At 39.5% G+C, this 16,655-nt stretch overlaps 1 protein-coding gene across 1 annotated transcript; it reads right to left on the bottom strand.

Moving 5' to 3' along the window:
* Nucleotides 1–7,270: 7,270 nt before the first annotated feature.
* LOC140243073 (quinone oxidoreductase PIG3-like) lies at nt 7,271–15,862 on the bottom strand. The gene is made up of 6 exons (XM_072322809.1): nt 15,725–15,862; nt 14,310–14,418; nt 13,655–13,813; nt 9,512–9,724; nt 8,089–8,285; nt 7,271–7,489 (listed from the first exon to the last, which is right to left on the bottom strand). The coding sequence occupies exons 1-6, from the start codon at nt 15,860–15,862 to the stop codon at nt 7,271–7,273; spliced, it is 1,035 nt and encodes a 344-aa protein (XP_072178910.1).
* Between the last annotated feature and the right edge of the window lie 793 nt (nt 15,863–16,655).

Genomic DNA, 16,655 nt, shown 5'->3' with positions numbered 1-16,655 from the left:
TCCACAGTTTGGGACCCATCTACCAAGAACCTAATCCACCAAGTGGAAATGGTCCAGAGAAGAGCTGCGCGATTCACTTTAAATCGCTACCATAACACCTCGAGTGTCACCAAAATGCTACAAGAACTTAATTGGACCACTCTGGAACAGCGCAGAGAAAATGACAGGCTAATTATGATATACAAAATACACAATAATCTCTTTCAGCACAGGACTATATTATCAAACAGGCTACTCAGTTAACGAGAGCCTCGCAACCACACTCCTATCAGGTACCATATTCGAAAACTGAATCGCATCGCCATTCGTTCTTCCCAAGAACTGTAAGGAACTGGAATTCCCTGTTGTCAGAAATTGTTTCAGCGCCATCTGTGGGATCATTTCGAAACTGTCTAACGGTTGATCACAGTGGCTAGTTTTTTCGTCAAATTTTCTATGTGCTTGTAAATATCTGTAAATAAATTGTATTATAATGTAAATAGCACCAGTCTCCAAGAATCTTCAGTCTATTGAAGGAGGCAGACTTAATAAGAAGAAGAAGAAGAACATACATATTACACAGATTCATAATATAATTAATCATTCTTGCTGGAACGGTTGCATTTTCGGGTAGCAATAGAGAGGCAAAGATAATTTATATAGAGACAGTACACAGAATTTGCATTTTATGATTTAATATGATTTATTATTTCTATATTTTTCCTTATCTAAATCATGAGTGCACTTTTCATGGACTTAAATGTTATGTCCCGAATAAGAATGAGGTATCACTCTAAATTTGTTTCACTTCAGGTGGTGGTCCTGCACCGAAAATAAACATCAAGTATGAGGCTGTGCTTGAGGTACAGAGTGCCAAAGCAGTGGAGGGTTTCACAGACCAGGAAGCAGAGACAGGAATTGAAGCAGACATGCCAATTGCTTATTACTTTTTTTTGTTGCTATATTTGTGTAATGTTGCAAGATTTTAGCATAAGATTAAGACATTAGACAATATTTATAATATTTTGAAATTATAGGCCCACTAGAGAGTTTGAGTGTACTGGAAGAGAAACAAAACATTAAAATGAAATGTTTAAAGTAAGATAGTCTAAACACAGATGCAAAAAACAAACAAACAAACAAACCCAAACAATTATATCTGCTTGCAGGACTTTGATTAACTGTATTTACGTGAATGCTAGTTACTTATCGAGTAATGAAACAGTACATGTCATTGTTATCACCCCTAATACAGCTGTTGTTATTTACACTGAGCAGTAAATTATGACAAATTATGCATGTGTTACGTCTGGTAACATTTTAAAGGTTTTTTGTTTATATCATGGTGTTGTTTAATACTGAGAATGAATTCAGAAAATCATTTATTTCATCTGTGTGCATATTTGTATTATATGAAACATTAATAATGTGTGTTTGCTTCTATTCTTTTCAGTTGCCTGATTGAAATACTCAGGCTGGAAGTCAAATTTCAGCAGCTCATGAAATGCTAATGAATATGCAGGGAGCTGCTGTTGAAGTGCAGGAGGTGTTCAATTTGATAGATTGCCACAAATACTGAGAACATCTAAGAAATGACATTGATTTCCTCTTTTACAACTAATCAACAAATGTAATCCATATATTATCTCTATTCATTATCTCTTCAAACATGTAACAATAAATGTTTCTTAGTCGCTGTACCAAATCTAATTTGATACAAAATTTCCATATCAAAATTCCAGATTACATGTCAAGGAAAATCAAATAGAGCACATGAAGTATTATAGAGAATACTGCAAAATTAATGATTTTTTTTTTCTTTTTTTTTCGCAGTGCTTCACTGATTGAGACTGGATCTATAACTTGAAATTGTGTGGCAAGTACAGTATGACACCCAATAGGAAGATTTAAATCCATTTTTTCATTCACTTGTTAAATGATATTTAAACATTTTAGATATTGTCCTGGAAAATGGAGAACTACATTTTGCATTGAGAGGTGAGCGAGAGAGGAGGAATGGGAAGAAACTCTACATGGCAAGGTTTCTGAGACAGGAGGAGATGAAGGTTGCCACTCTGAAAGAGATTTTGGATGTTCTGAAAGTTATCCCCAACATGTAGTACTTGAAGTATTAACGAATGAACTTCTCACCTTTGTGTTATTACGAAAGTTTGACTTTCTTATAGGTAATAAGGACTACCAAGTACTTGTAAAGACAAAGACATACACATGTTCCACGTGCATCAGCGTGATATGAGAAAGAACAAGAAGACAGCACCCAATGATCTCATTTTGAGGACAGAAAGATTTCAAAAATATGAAAAAAGGACTGTGATGACCACCAGATGAAATTTGCACACTGTCAATATTGCATTCATGAAAGATTAAAGACTCTTCGGGAATGGAGAATCAAAACTCAGGTGAGGTCCATTCCAATAAATAGATGCTAAAAAATGCAAGTGAAGCACCCAACAAGATGTCTTCCGCTCTGCAGGATGAAGAAAAAAGACATGAATCAAGTTCACAATGTAGGGGAAGGACAGACTACCTTTAACCCCATGGTGTCAGCAAAATACAGGCAAGACTTGCCTCCTCTCTAAAGAAAGCAAGAGGAAGAAAGTACATCTAACAGACAGCTATGAGTAGTTGTCTGCTGGACTGGCATGATGAAGAAATAATTTGGCTGCAGTTCTAATTTAAAGCCAAAAAGACAGCACCATATGAGCTCATTTTGACTTGAGAAGATTTTTCACAAATTATCATCACAAGTACTGGCATGACAAGGCAGAGAAAATTTTCTATACTGCTGATGGTACATGCATCAAAAAACAGAAACTTCCCTTGAATGGAGAATTAAATCTTGGGCGAGGTCCACCCTAATAGTGGTTATCATAAAGAAGAAGTCTTCCTTTTGTTAAGTATGTTGATAAGTTTTTCCACTATCTATACATCAAATCATACTGAAAAAAAGAAAGTGCTGTAGCCACAAAGTAGTGGCGATTTAAAGAACAGAAGCAAAAGGGCTTTTTACACTTGTAAATTTTTGCTTAGCCCCGGACTATCGGTGGGGCTAAGGGGGGGCCTTAGCCCCACCGATAGTACGGGACTATCCTTAGCCCACTTTCTGTTTACACTCGTTTTTGCCAAAGTGGGCTAGCCCCACCGATAGTACGGTACTATCTGGCCCTGCAAAATAGCAGGGGTTAGCACCGCAATTGCGGTGCCAAGCAAGTGAGTGTAAACAGAACGAAAAAATAATCCTGGGCTAAGCGACGGAGACGAAGTGCGACCCTCACTGACCAATCAGAAACGAGGTAATCAAGTGCTGCCGGTGCGTGCGTGTACGTGTACAGTACACAGCGTAATTATGAATATTCATGTGGTTTGGAAAGTCCGGGGCTAAGAAAGATGAGTGTAAAAAGGTCAGTTTTCTCCTTAGCCCCGGACAAGAGATAGTACGGGACTAATTGGCGAGTGTAAAAAGCTGAAAAAATTGGTACGGGACTAACGATAGTCCTGGGTCAGAGAAAGTCCGGGGTTAAGAAACACAAGTGTAAAAAGCCCTTATGTTAACAGGAGTGTGGGGAAAGTTAACAGGAGTGTGGGGAGAGTGCCGGAGTCCATGCCGAGACCATCAATGCAAGGAGAGCTGAAACGTTGCCTTTAATCATGAAAGATCGCAAGTCAGAGAACATTTTTAATGCTGACGAGACTGGCCTTTTCTATCAAATGACTCCAGATAAGACGGTGGCTTTCTGTGGAGAGGAGTGTCACAGCATAAAGCAGGCATAAGATCAGGTCAAGGTGATGCTGTGTGCGAACATGACAGAAAAACTATGGCCACTTGTCATTGAAAGCAAAAACTCCAAGGTCACTGAAAAATGTGCATGCTCTTCCAAGAGAGTACAGCGCCAACGAGAAGGCGTGGATGACATCCGAGAAGTTTATCGCATGGGTGAGGCAGTTGGATAGCAAGTTCACAGCCCAGAAAGAGTGAGTTCTCCTCTTTGCTAACAATTTCTCAGATCACCCCAACGTCGACAGACTGCAGTCTATAACACTTCAGTTCCTCTCACCCAAAACAACTTCTCATCTGCAGCCAATGGACCCAGGGGGTCCATTATGAGCTTCCAGTTGCACTATAGATGACATCTCGTCAAACACATGCTTGACAGGTACGAAGCTGGCGAAACTCCAAATCCCTGTCTATCACAGTGAAAGAAGCTATGGACATCATCCACTCATCGTGGCAGTAGGTCAGCCCAGCATGCATTGCGCACTGTTTCACAAAAGCTGGATTTCTATATCAAAAGGAAGAGGACAACTCTGTCGATCCTGTTGATGTCGATGCTCCCGGTCCCTCATCTCAGCCCACCACATCTGGGAGAGAATGAGACATTGACACATTCCAACCACCTCTGACGACCAGCCTAAATGATGTTGACAACATTTGTAGTCATGTCAGCTGCCACATCAATCTGAATGACATCTAAAGTTGAGATTTTCATGAATATAAACACAATTAACAAGGGAATGGAGAATTACAACTTGGAAGAGGTCAATTCCAGTTAATGGTTGCTAAAAAATGGAAATGAGGCTTCAAAGAAGATGACTTCTGCTTTTCATGAAAAATAAGAAAGACATGTGATCGATCAAGGTCAAAAAGGAGAGGAAAAAATCCCTCAAATTCAAAGTATCAGTTAAATACACACAAGACTTGCATCATCTCTCAAGAAAGAAAGAAGAGCTGAACAACCAGCCATTAGAAGTTGTCCGCTGGACTGGAATGACGAAGAGATGCTTTTTAGCTTCAGTTGTAATTTGGAAGCCAGTAAGACAGCATCTAATGATCTCATTTTGAGGAGAGATTTTCGAGAGTATAAACACAAGCCCACTGGCATGTGGCAAAGACAAGAGTTTTTGACGAATACATACTGTGATCTTGATATGCATTGTGTTTGACTGAAATGTCCCCCTGCATCTCTTTCGTCATTGGGGTGGGGCGAATATTCCAGGGGAGCACTGCCTAGGACTAGTTGTGCCGTACAGCCTTTTCATCAGGTTAACTACACTTTAATCTTCTGGACAGGAGTCTAGTGTGCTCATCTGCATATCATATGATGAAGAAAACAGAAGTAGACTCTACCGACTCATCTCAACTATGACCACAGAGCAATCCTCACCAGGTACTCAATAAACTGATAGTATGAGGCCAAGAGGAGAAAAGAATATATTCACCACTATGCCTACCAGAAACCAACGAATCCATTGCGGTAAAGCTGCACATGGTGATTGTTGGTTGACTTCATGATAGAGAATTAGAGGAGGAGGAGCTTGATGAAAAGCAAGAAAGTAATTAGTATCAAAAGAGAGGAATAAGCATTATATATAATTAATATTTATGTAGATAATATCCTTCATACTGGGAGTTGCCATGCTTCAGATATGGATCTGAAGCAAGATAACACACAGTATGAAAGGTTGAAAAATATTCAGCCTGAGGTAGTGTTAGCCAAATCTCGGAGGCGGCTCAGGTCTGCTACTGCCAGTATTACAGGTATCTCGATTTTAGGTTACGTCTAAATTCAGCGATCCATGAATGGAAAATTCCGTGTGCCACTTCTAGATTACTACTGCTGGGTCTAGGGCAATTATCCCGATCCTCCCACTGACCCTAACCCTAACCCTCATCCTAAATCCTGAACCTAAACCTAACCCTAACCCAAACTCTAACCCTAAAACTAACCCTTCACCCAATTTTTACTTTAACCTTATCACTAACCAGTGTTTAGCCGGAGGGTAATTTCTCTGATACGCTACTGCTGTATATACTATATATACGTAGAACTGCATGCATGCCTGCTATTGCCACTGGCATGCTGTGTGTTGTAGTACCAATAAGGATGAAAAAGCCAAAGATGATAAAGACAGAAATTCAAAGTTTCCTGCAAATTTATGGGCGACTTCACCAGCTGCAGGCGACTTGCATTTCAACCTGGCTCACCTTTAACAATGAAATGTTTTTAACAGCATGCTCACAAGCTGAGAGTAATGTTGTGTAATGATAGCAAAAGTTATACCTACCCCCTTCCATTCCGGTATGATGACCGCATATATCTCTTCACCTCTGACAAGTCAATGACCCTACATAAACTCTCCACCTGTATTGAGCCACTGACCTCCACCATCCTTTGAGTATACCACCAGAATGTTAGAAGTATCTCATTGTTCCCTCACTGAATCAAGCTGTATCAGAGGATGCAACTAGGGATATGATGAAGTTTGGATGCTGCTAGAGATTTCAGCGGAGAAAGTCAGATGCAATTTTGATGGGAGCAAGCTGAGATTCCCAAGTGAACAAAGGAATAGCTGACAGATTAGGGGTGACTGGAGTTACATACTCAAGAAAACAGTTCATTATCATACAAAAAAAATTATCCATCCAGTCTGACTACAAGAAACAGAGAGATTATAATGTAAAGGATGGGAAAAAGTGCAATGTCACATATTGCATGAAGCATGCGAGACCAATGTAGTATTCAAAGGTAAAATCTAAATAAATCTCATTAAAATCTCATACCAACTTCACAGACTACTAGTAATAGTATAACTCTTGCAACTGTGTTTGCTGCATTATAATTTCAATATACAAAGGTAACTGCAGTAAACTATCTGTACCTGTTTATCAAAGTTAATTTGTATTGCAGAGACTGATGACTTTGGAATGCATACATTACAATCGATATCAGTGAGGTAGTAAGTACATAAAAATGCAAAAGTGCCTCATTCAGACCAGTACATACTACGCCATATATTTAGCAAGTCTACTTTTTCGGAATCAGGACTTCCCGACAGTTTCCTGAGAGGTCAAATTCGTGATAGTGAGTACAGTTCTGAATGGAGAAATGTATGTGTGCAAGTCACACTAATGTCAGGATGAGAGTTTACATTTTCACGTTTATAAATCTGCAAATAGCACCCGACTCACGAAATTCGCGAAAATAAAAACCCTGCAATATAGTCAGCGTATACAGTACTGGGAAATGTGACCACTTATGTGTCCTGTCTGAGTCACGTGACACCACAGTCCCATTATCTGAACACATAGAATCTATGGAAGTAGTATTATATCTGTACGGATATCATGTACAATACAGCTTTCAATATAAGTATTTTGTAATGACAAAGGCATATTTCTATGTATGTACATAAACATGCTTTCAGCATATATGCAATTGATACAGAATTCAAGATTGATATTTCATAAAAGCACAGGAACACCGTGCACGTTTCACAGCTCACTGTGTGGGCTTGTCTCTGTCTGCTGTACACTGAGGAGGACTTTCCCCAGGGTTTTGTTCTCATCCATGTATCGGTGGGCTGCGGCTATTTCCTGCAGAGGGAAGACGCGGTCGACGATGGGCTGGAATACAGAGGTCTCTCCCGAGGACGAGGGTGAAAAGTGTGGCAGCGCCCTCTCTGTGAACGATCTCACCAGGTCAGCCTTGTACTGTGAGATTGAAACAAAAAGGAGTATTTTACTTCAAGATATACATGAAATCCCTTTTATCAGCAGAATTGACAGCAGTGAAAGCAGGAGACAACACAGCAAGCTTTAATCAAAACAAACTAAAATAAAGGGGCTCCTTTATCCAAGTTATAAAAATGTTCTTTGAGAAAATTCAAGCTTCTAATCACATTTAGCTGAACAACTGTATATGTGAGAGAAGGCACATCAGGACCACTGCAAGTTGTTTATAAAGTATGGTAAAACAATATGTTCACGAAATGAAATTTTCGCAAATTGAAGCCGACAGTAGCGGCATCAATTTTTTTTTTTTTTTTTTTTTTCGAATTGCCACTAGCATTCAATGCATATAGTGTAGGCACAAACTTTGGCATGCATTTTAACTTTAATAGCAAAGCTTGGCTCTTGCAAAATGTGTAAAATCAAAATGGATGCAAACATTTCTCATTTTACAGTAATAACTTTTGAAAAGGAGGTAAGCATATGTGCCAGTAACTGTGTAGTGACACCAGACTTGGGAGGGCTCTGTAATGCACAAACACACACATACACAAATAACAATAATCACTGTGCAATCTAACCTCATTTGATCTTGATCTCAACGTTGACCCCAGAATCCTTATGCGCTTGCGAAGGATGCTGCCAAGAAAGGCGCCCTCTACCTTTGGTCCTCCCAGTAAACCATACAAAACCCATGTGCCATCTACAGCACTGGCTCTGACATTCTTCTCCACATACGAGCCACCCACACAGTCCAGTATAATATTTACTCCTTTTCCTGTCAATGAAAAATCAAGGATGTCACAAGTAATAGTAATAGAAATTGAAATAACAACAATAATAATAATAATAATAATAACAATAATATCAATAATAATAATAATCATAACAATAATGATGATCATAATGTGGTCTTCTTTATACAGGGCAGTATTTTCAGTGTTGCCACTGTTCCACCAGAGGCCCTGCCACTGTTTTTACCCTAGTTTTACCAGCTACCCATTTCAGTTGAAAGGAACACGGTGGTAAAACATCTTGTCCAAGGAGGTAAGGCATTGGACTGGATTTGAACTTGGGTCCTCCAATCGGGAGTCAGGCATCTTATCCACTATACCACAGTGCCCCTACACTAGCAGCGTATAACAAGGCCTGCCAACCTCTGCTAATTAAAAATACCAGTGCAGAATGAAAAACGTTCTTAATGGGGGGAAAAAAAAATGCTTCATAGAAAATGTAACATGATGAATGCAACACAAAAATCGTATACCACATCAACAAGTCAATAATGTTTGAAATAAAGAATGGATGAAGACAAACTATTGTGGAAACTGCATACTGTTGTTTGTCATACTTCATGGTCGGTGGGGAATGGTATGATGCAGGTGAAATGACTGTGTGACAAGAGTGGTAGAAAATATCTAATTATACACTATGACTTCTCTGATGTATGTGCACATGCTTTCTGTATTTTGCTATCTACTTTAGATCAATTCTTACCGAACAGGGCTTTGGAGTCTGTGCTATTTATCTCCTCTCTTTTCCATCAAGAATGCATAAACCTATTCAATTTTCTTTGTCTCCTGGTACAAACTTGTCATATGGAACATAGAATTTATGAAGTCTATGATCTAGACTTCTTTAAGTATGGCTGATAGCGACACAGATACACAAAATAAAAACAACAAACAAACTCACTAACAAGCAAACATACTCTGATTAGATACCTTTGACCCCTTCCTGGGTGAAGGAATCACAAATTGCCATGAAAAACAAATGAAAAAGTGTGGGGGATCCCGAAATCTTGACAATATGTCAAATAAAGAGACATTTCTTTCTTCCACCCTCAAACCCTCTCACATCCTTTCCTGAACCCCACGCCCCAAATCACATTAACCCACTGACGAGGAGCTGATTTTGCTACAACACAAATTTTCCATAGACATATGCCAGAGTATTAGGGACTAGTCTTCGAAGGGTTAACTGCGACAAGATTTAAGTGCATACCTTCTGTCACTTCCAGAACTTTCTCAGCAAAGTCCACCTCCTTGTAGTTGAAAGCCTCCACCGCACCAAGACTCCTGGCCTTGGCTAGTTTAGCCTCAGTTCCAGCCGTTACAATAGGAATACCTCCCGCTTGCCTGACCAATTGTGTGGCTGCAGTTCCTACTCCACTGCCACCAGCATGGATCAAGACTGTGTCTCCTTCTTTCAAACTTGCTGTGGGAGAGAGTAAGGTTATACTGTATACGCTATAATTTTCGCGTACATAAATCTGCGAATTGCCGCTGTCACACATTTTCGCGAGTGGTTAAATTTGCGATTGGGGGACCACAGAAAATATGAAGTGGCAAAGAAAGTGTGAATTTTCAACTCACTAGCAAATAAGAATGATACTAGTTATACACTGCATGAAAAAAAAAAAAACTTACCAAACTCTCCGAAGTAGTAAGTTAGAATTCAACATTTTTGAAGTGGTTAAGTCCATCGCGCTAGATTTGTGACGAGTGGTCCCCTTGCGATAATGGATTGGCTCTCTACAGTATTCGTAAGTAGACGTGGACGTGCTATACGGTCGTGATTTGGCAAAAAGGTGTATGTCTGCCGTTTTACAGCGACTACAAAGCCGAGAAAATCGACTTTAAAGTTTTGGCAGTTTCCTTGACCGTAGAAGCCACCTAAACTGTGCAACGCTCAGGGATTCAATTCCATGATTTAGTATACACTTCAAATTTCATTTCATGATAATTTTCTTGCATCTAACTTTAAAGAATACTTCAGAATTAGCACTTTTAGCATGTTTAGAGACATACACCTTTTTGCCAAATCACGTTTACAGGGACTGCGACCCATGCTATTTTGGCAAAAAGGTGTATCTTCACATACACCGTAAGAAATCATGCATTTAACTTGGCAAAAAGGTGTATGTATAGAGATACACCTTTTTGCCAAATCACGTTTACAGGGACTGCAACCCACGCTATTTTGGCAAAAAGGTGTATCTTCACATACACCGTAAGAAATCATGCATTTAACTTGGCAAAAAGGTGTATGCATAGAGATACACCTTTTTGCCAAATCACGTTTATAGGGACTGCAACCCACGCTATTTTGGCAAAAAGGTGTATCTTCTCATGCACCGTGAGAAATCGTGCATTTAAGTTGGCAAAAAGGTGTACGTATAGAGATACACCTTTTTGCCAAATTAAACGATAACAAAATATACCAGAGATTTTGTAGGGAGAAGGGTGTATGTGAGACCATTTCTAATCAAATGTTAACTCTTGACAATCTTTACTTCATTATTACAAAAAGATTTAAAAAATAACAATAAAGAAAAATATCAGGATGCACAACTTGTTCATCAAACATAGAAAAATGTGCGCAAATTACAACTCACCCTAGAGTCTAAATATTAACAAAACATGGTCTCATGGATATGCATGGTTAAGGATTACAGCTGAAGAATTTTTCTTCTTCCTTCTCCTCCCTTTTTTTCAAAAACTTCCACTTCCAATGAGATGATTCATCATATTTTTAGCTTTGTGCCCCTTTTTTTCGACAAAAGGTTCGTTTGTTTTCTCTACTGAATGCTTTAGCAAACAAAGAGGCAGTTGTTTGCACATCATGTATCTGTTCTTAAAAACGCAGTTATCATGCTGCTCCCAATTTTTGCAATAAATTCAATAAATGTGAAAATTCAGGTAGGATCATTTAACTGTTTGCATCCACTGAGCACTTTGAGCAGTACATCCAAGTATCATTTCCAAAGACAGGGACACATCTTTCTCTAGACCTTTGTGTGTAACTGCCACTAAATGTCTGTTAGGTAACAGCCCCATACGCATAGCGTAATGGGTAGCCGATCTTACAGTCACACAGCACACCATTACACTATGTACTAACATACACAGCCCAGTCGCTGTACATGGTACGTCGCGACAGGGCTGTACGCGCGCGACCACCAACCACTAGGAGAGCGACGTAATCGTATTACGATAGCTTTGAATTTTGATACTTAACATCATTTTTGTCACCTCAAACTCAACGAGTATACTTTTCAATATTTACTCTACATCTGATGCTATCAGTATTCAAATGTACGCAATGAAACTTACCGGAATTGATCATCATATCCAGCATGTCCACACGGTACACAATCTTTCACGCCAGGCCTAACTATACACAGCCCAGTCGCTGTACATGGTAATGTACGCAACGTACATTACCATGTACAGCGACTGGGCTGTGTATAGTTAGGCCTGGCGTGAAAGATTGTGTACCGTGTGGACATGCTGGATATGATGATCAATTCCGGTAAGTTTCATTGCGTACATTTGAATACTGATAGCATCAGATGTAAAGTAAATATTGAAAAGTATACTCGTTGAGTTTGAGGTGACAAAAATGATGTTAAGTATCAAAATTCAAAGCTATCGTAATACGATTACGTCGCTCTCCTAGTGGTTGGTGGTCGCGCGCGTACAGCCCTGTCGCGACGTACCATGTACAGCGACTGGGCTGTGTATAGTTAACTGTGTACAGGCTTCTACATGCAGTGCACAGCACGGACAGTGCAGGGATCACTGTCATTTTGAAGCGTAGAGAACTCTCATCCCACAGCCACACTTGCCGGAAAAGCTGTCATTTCAACAGAAATGCTAGATTTTACGAATCTGAGCATCTAATGGCATAGAAGTGGCCATAGAAGTCTAGGACAAACGCCGTAGATCTGAACTTCTAGATATTAGGCTCTATCTACTCACCGACTAGCAACAAGGAGAAACTTCTGCAGTGCAACGGGCTGCCAGTTTGAGTCAGGTCGGAGCATGGCCCGCGGCCCGCCACCGCACCGACCGGTGAAACGGTACACATACATGCCAGCAGCACGTATAAACAACAGAGTATATAATATACACAGAGTATAAAAGATACACCTTTCTGCCTTATCATACTTCGCAACTATAATTCATGATTCATTCGGCAGATGGATGTATCTAAAGATACACCTATCTGCCAAATCTTTAAGCTCTCCCCAGTGTGCACGGTTAGAGGTGTATCTAGAGATACACCCTTTTGCCAAATCATGTAGTTCTCTATCCTGGTACGTCATTGTACGTCAAGGGTGTATGTAAAGATACACCCTTTTGCCTAATCAAAAGCAGGAAAATTGATAAAATAATACAGAGATAGCCCCAAGTATCTCGGAAACAAATGATCGATGACTTACGAAAGTTGGTCACATGAAAATTTCGGCATCGAAAACCCCCCAAATGGTAAAAACCAAAAACATGATATTTTTCAGACATACACCTTTTTGCCAAATCACGACCGTATATGTACATAAACAAGCTTAGCCAGTATGGTCTGTTCGGAAAGCCGTGACATGGTATACTAGTACTGAAATGTTCGTATCATCAAGGCAAGGGATTCATTTTGGAAGGTAATATTTTCGCGTGTTGTTAATTTCGGGAATAGCTCCCGACTCGTGAAATTCGCGAAAATAAAACCCCCGCGAAATATATAGCGTATACAGTAATCAAACCAGATGAGGCCAAGGAAAGGAAATAACCCCTGGGCACCGTTTCATTAAAGCTGTCAGCCCTGACAAGTTGTCAGTCTCTGACAATCACCATAGTAACAGTCAGTGACCAGAGCTCGTCAGCCAATCAAGGATTTTACTGCAATTGTCAGCGACTAACAACTTGTCAGGGCTGACAACTTTCAAAAAATGGTGCCCTGATGAATAATCTTGATGCACCAACTTAAGGCAGGGAAGTGGTGCACGCAGTTACGTTTTGTTGCTTTTGTTTGTAATATTGACTCCACTATCCCACGTTTTGCAGGGTCAGAGATTTCTTTGAAGTTACTTTGTTACTATTTGACTTCATGTACAATTTTTCATTCATTTGCAGACTTTCACTATCTAAACAGAAAAATGCCACCAATCAGGCTTTTGACAATCATAATGCATGTAATGCAAGACAGTTGGGGAGGGGGATGTGAAGTATTTCATGGAATAACTCTTCTGTGGGAGATGATGTCGTGATCTCGCAACGATGGCAGAAAGACATATCTGTTGCCTAGCAAAAGCTATTTCTAGTTTGTTATGATGTGCTGGCAATAATGCAATGAAGAAGAGGTGTTTACCTACAAAGTACAACAGCTGAAAAGCAGTCAGCCACACTTCTGGGATGGCAGCTGCTTGCTGTATGGTCATGTGACTTGGAACAAGCATCATGTGATCTTCATGGACTGCAGCATACTCTGCATTACCTCCTCCAGGCAGCAGGGCCATCACTCTATCCCCTACAGACCAAACAAAACCATTATTTTGAATCATATATTACGCATCAACATCACAAATTCTTTAAACAAGTAATGTCATATATATCGAGTATTCATCAAATGGAATATGTGGTCTGGAATATGTGATGAGATCAATGTCATACATTGTAGGTATGCTGAACATACAGATATCCTGACATATACAGTCACAATTTATTTCTTTAAACATAGAATTACTTTCACATACATGCATTTATTATTTTCACAAACATTACAAACATGCAGATAAATTTTTCGATTCATGAGACACTTTTGACAAGTTTCTGGTGATATTCTAGACAATGGTTTTGCTATATTAAGAGCTATGCATATTAAACTTGATATAAGAAAAGATGATGACATACCACTATTAAAAGAAACAGAAATTGGTTATCAGCAGTAACTAGTCTCTAAGCCCATAAATACTTCAATTATCTATACTAAATGTCCCCAGGAGAGGATGACCACTACCACTTGCCTTTCTTCCATCTTCCAGAGGTGGAAGGTCCCAGCTCATGGACCTGTCCTGCTGCTTCCAGTCCTAGGATGGTAGTAGCTCCGGCAGGTACGGGGTACAACCCTCTCCTCTGCATACCAATTATAAAATACAATTTCTAACCATAAACAACAACAATAATAATAATTAGAGAAGCACTCTGAGAGCTCAGACTTGCACCAAGCAGCTACTGAGTACTTTCCACCAATGACCATGTTCTCAAGGGAACATTCCCTTGAGAATGGCAAGAACATGCTTGCCAAAACGTTGGGATTGGGTAGGCCCCTTTTAGGGCCACACATTCCCTTGAGAACGGCGAAAACATGCTTGCTGAAACGTCAGGATTTGGTAGGCCCTTTTCAGGGCCACACACATACCCCAAAAAGAATACATCGTGCACCATGAAGCCTTCTACCACCCAACATTCTACTGCCATGGAAGCCTTCAAAGTTAGATTTCATCTCTAGTAGTCTCCTCATCCAGCGGTTCCAACACCAAAACTCTAAAAATTCATAACTTTTGCATCGATTGTCTGATTTTTCTCAAACTTTCACCGATATGTTCTACTAATGTTGCTGCTTTCACTCAATCCACATTTCTCTTTGGGTTTAAGTTTCCTTAACAGTGCACTCCTGTCATAACGAACACAATTAAAACAAAGTACAGCGATATAAAATTCAGCCTCGGGCCAAAAATTATCTGGTGGATATGTAGACAACATGTACACTTTATTTGTTCTGATATAATGAAATTTTGATTTCACAAATGAAGACTCCCTTTTGCTGGCTGTACAAGGAAATCCCATTTATGACAAGTTTGCCAGGATCGACCGCCAATTTTACTTTGTCATAAGGGGTACGTCCTAATACTACTACACTATTAACAACAGGCCAGCTACTGTAAGCAGAAATGGTGTCTATGTACAGAGATCGTAGTACCTACATTCTTTTAAATGGTGTTTTTTATTCATTTATTTTTTTTTAAATGGTTTGGGTTGAAGGGATTGTTTTAATTGTTAGAATGTAATTTATCTGCAATGCCTAGGGTCACCCTACAATCGTTATTTAGCAATGCACAGTTACACTCTACAGATTAACATTACAAGTTGTAACAATGCCTTGCTTGCAGCAAATTGAGTTTTGTGACAATCATGTGTGAAGATGGTGAATTGGCTGTAAGCAAACTTGACTTGTGCATCATGATCCGAGAGCAAGAGCTAAAACCCTCAAGTATGAATAACCTGGAGAATGTTATGACGTTATGAATATGACTGACTGAATATGTTATGTCAAGCGCAAAGAGAATTTTGTTAATTATTATGCGCTTTATAAATGCAATTTTATTATTATTATTATTATTATACTAGATCTACTAGTACTGTGTAGTAACATTTCAACCTGCAAGGTGTCTGCCCGATTGATAGCAGAGGCTGCTATCTGAATCAGGACTTCTCCTGCACCTAGCTGAGGGAGGGGTGCCTGCCCTACTCTCAGAACCTCCGGACCTCCATGTTCTGCTTGCAACACAGCCTGCATGGTGGATGGATGACAGCAAACCTGAACAACCTGTCATGGTGAACATAGTCAAGAGAGAAACGAAAAGTTCATCTTTGAATTTGATTACGAGGTCAACTGTTACAGACACAGTTCATTGCATGCATGCATCTACTTTACTGCGACCAGCCCCATACGCATAGCGTTACTATTATCAAACAGGCTACTCAGTTGATGAGAGCCTCGCAACCACACTCCTATCAGGTACCATACTCGAGAACTGAATCGCATCGCCATTCGTTCTTTCCAAGAACTGTAAAGGAACTGGAATTCCCCGTCGTCAGAAATTGTTTCAGCACCATCTGTGGGATCATTTCGAAACCGTCCAAACGGTTGATCACAGTGGCTAGTTATTTTTGTCAAATTTTATATGTGCTTGTCTAGGATCTGTAAAATATTTTAACACTGTTAAATAAATTGTATTATTAATGTAAATAGCACAATCTGCAAGAATCTTCAGTCTATTATATTGAAGGAGGCAGACTTAATTAACCGGAAGAAGAAGGCGGCTACACGTTAGGCCCTACTTTAGTAGGCCTAACACTACTATACAGGCCTACTGCAGACGTAAATTGTAATTAGATACAAATTTACTGTGGACAGTAAATTTACCTAACATTAGGACAGGTTGCCTATAAATTATAGGACCTAATTTAGATATGGGGTCTACATTTGCTATAACAATGATAACAGTTAGATCCTAAATTTAAATCAAAAATTTAGAAATCTATTACATTAATTAACAGGTAGATTCTAACAATTGTCAAAGGCAAAG

Source organism: Diadema setosum, chromosome 19 (assembly GCF_964275005.1).
Source record: "Diadema setosum chromosome 19, eeDiaSeto1, whole genome shotgun sequence".
Classification (NCBI taxonomy): domain Eukaryota; kingdom Metazoa; phylum Echinodermata; class Echinoidea; order Diadematoida; family Diadematidae; genus Diadema; species Diadema setosum.
Note: the sequence above shows the minus strand (reverse complement) of the source record. Positions and strands in the feature narration are given on the sequence as shown.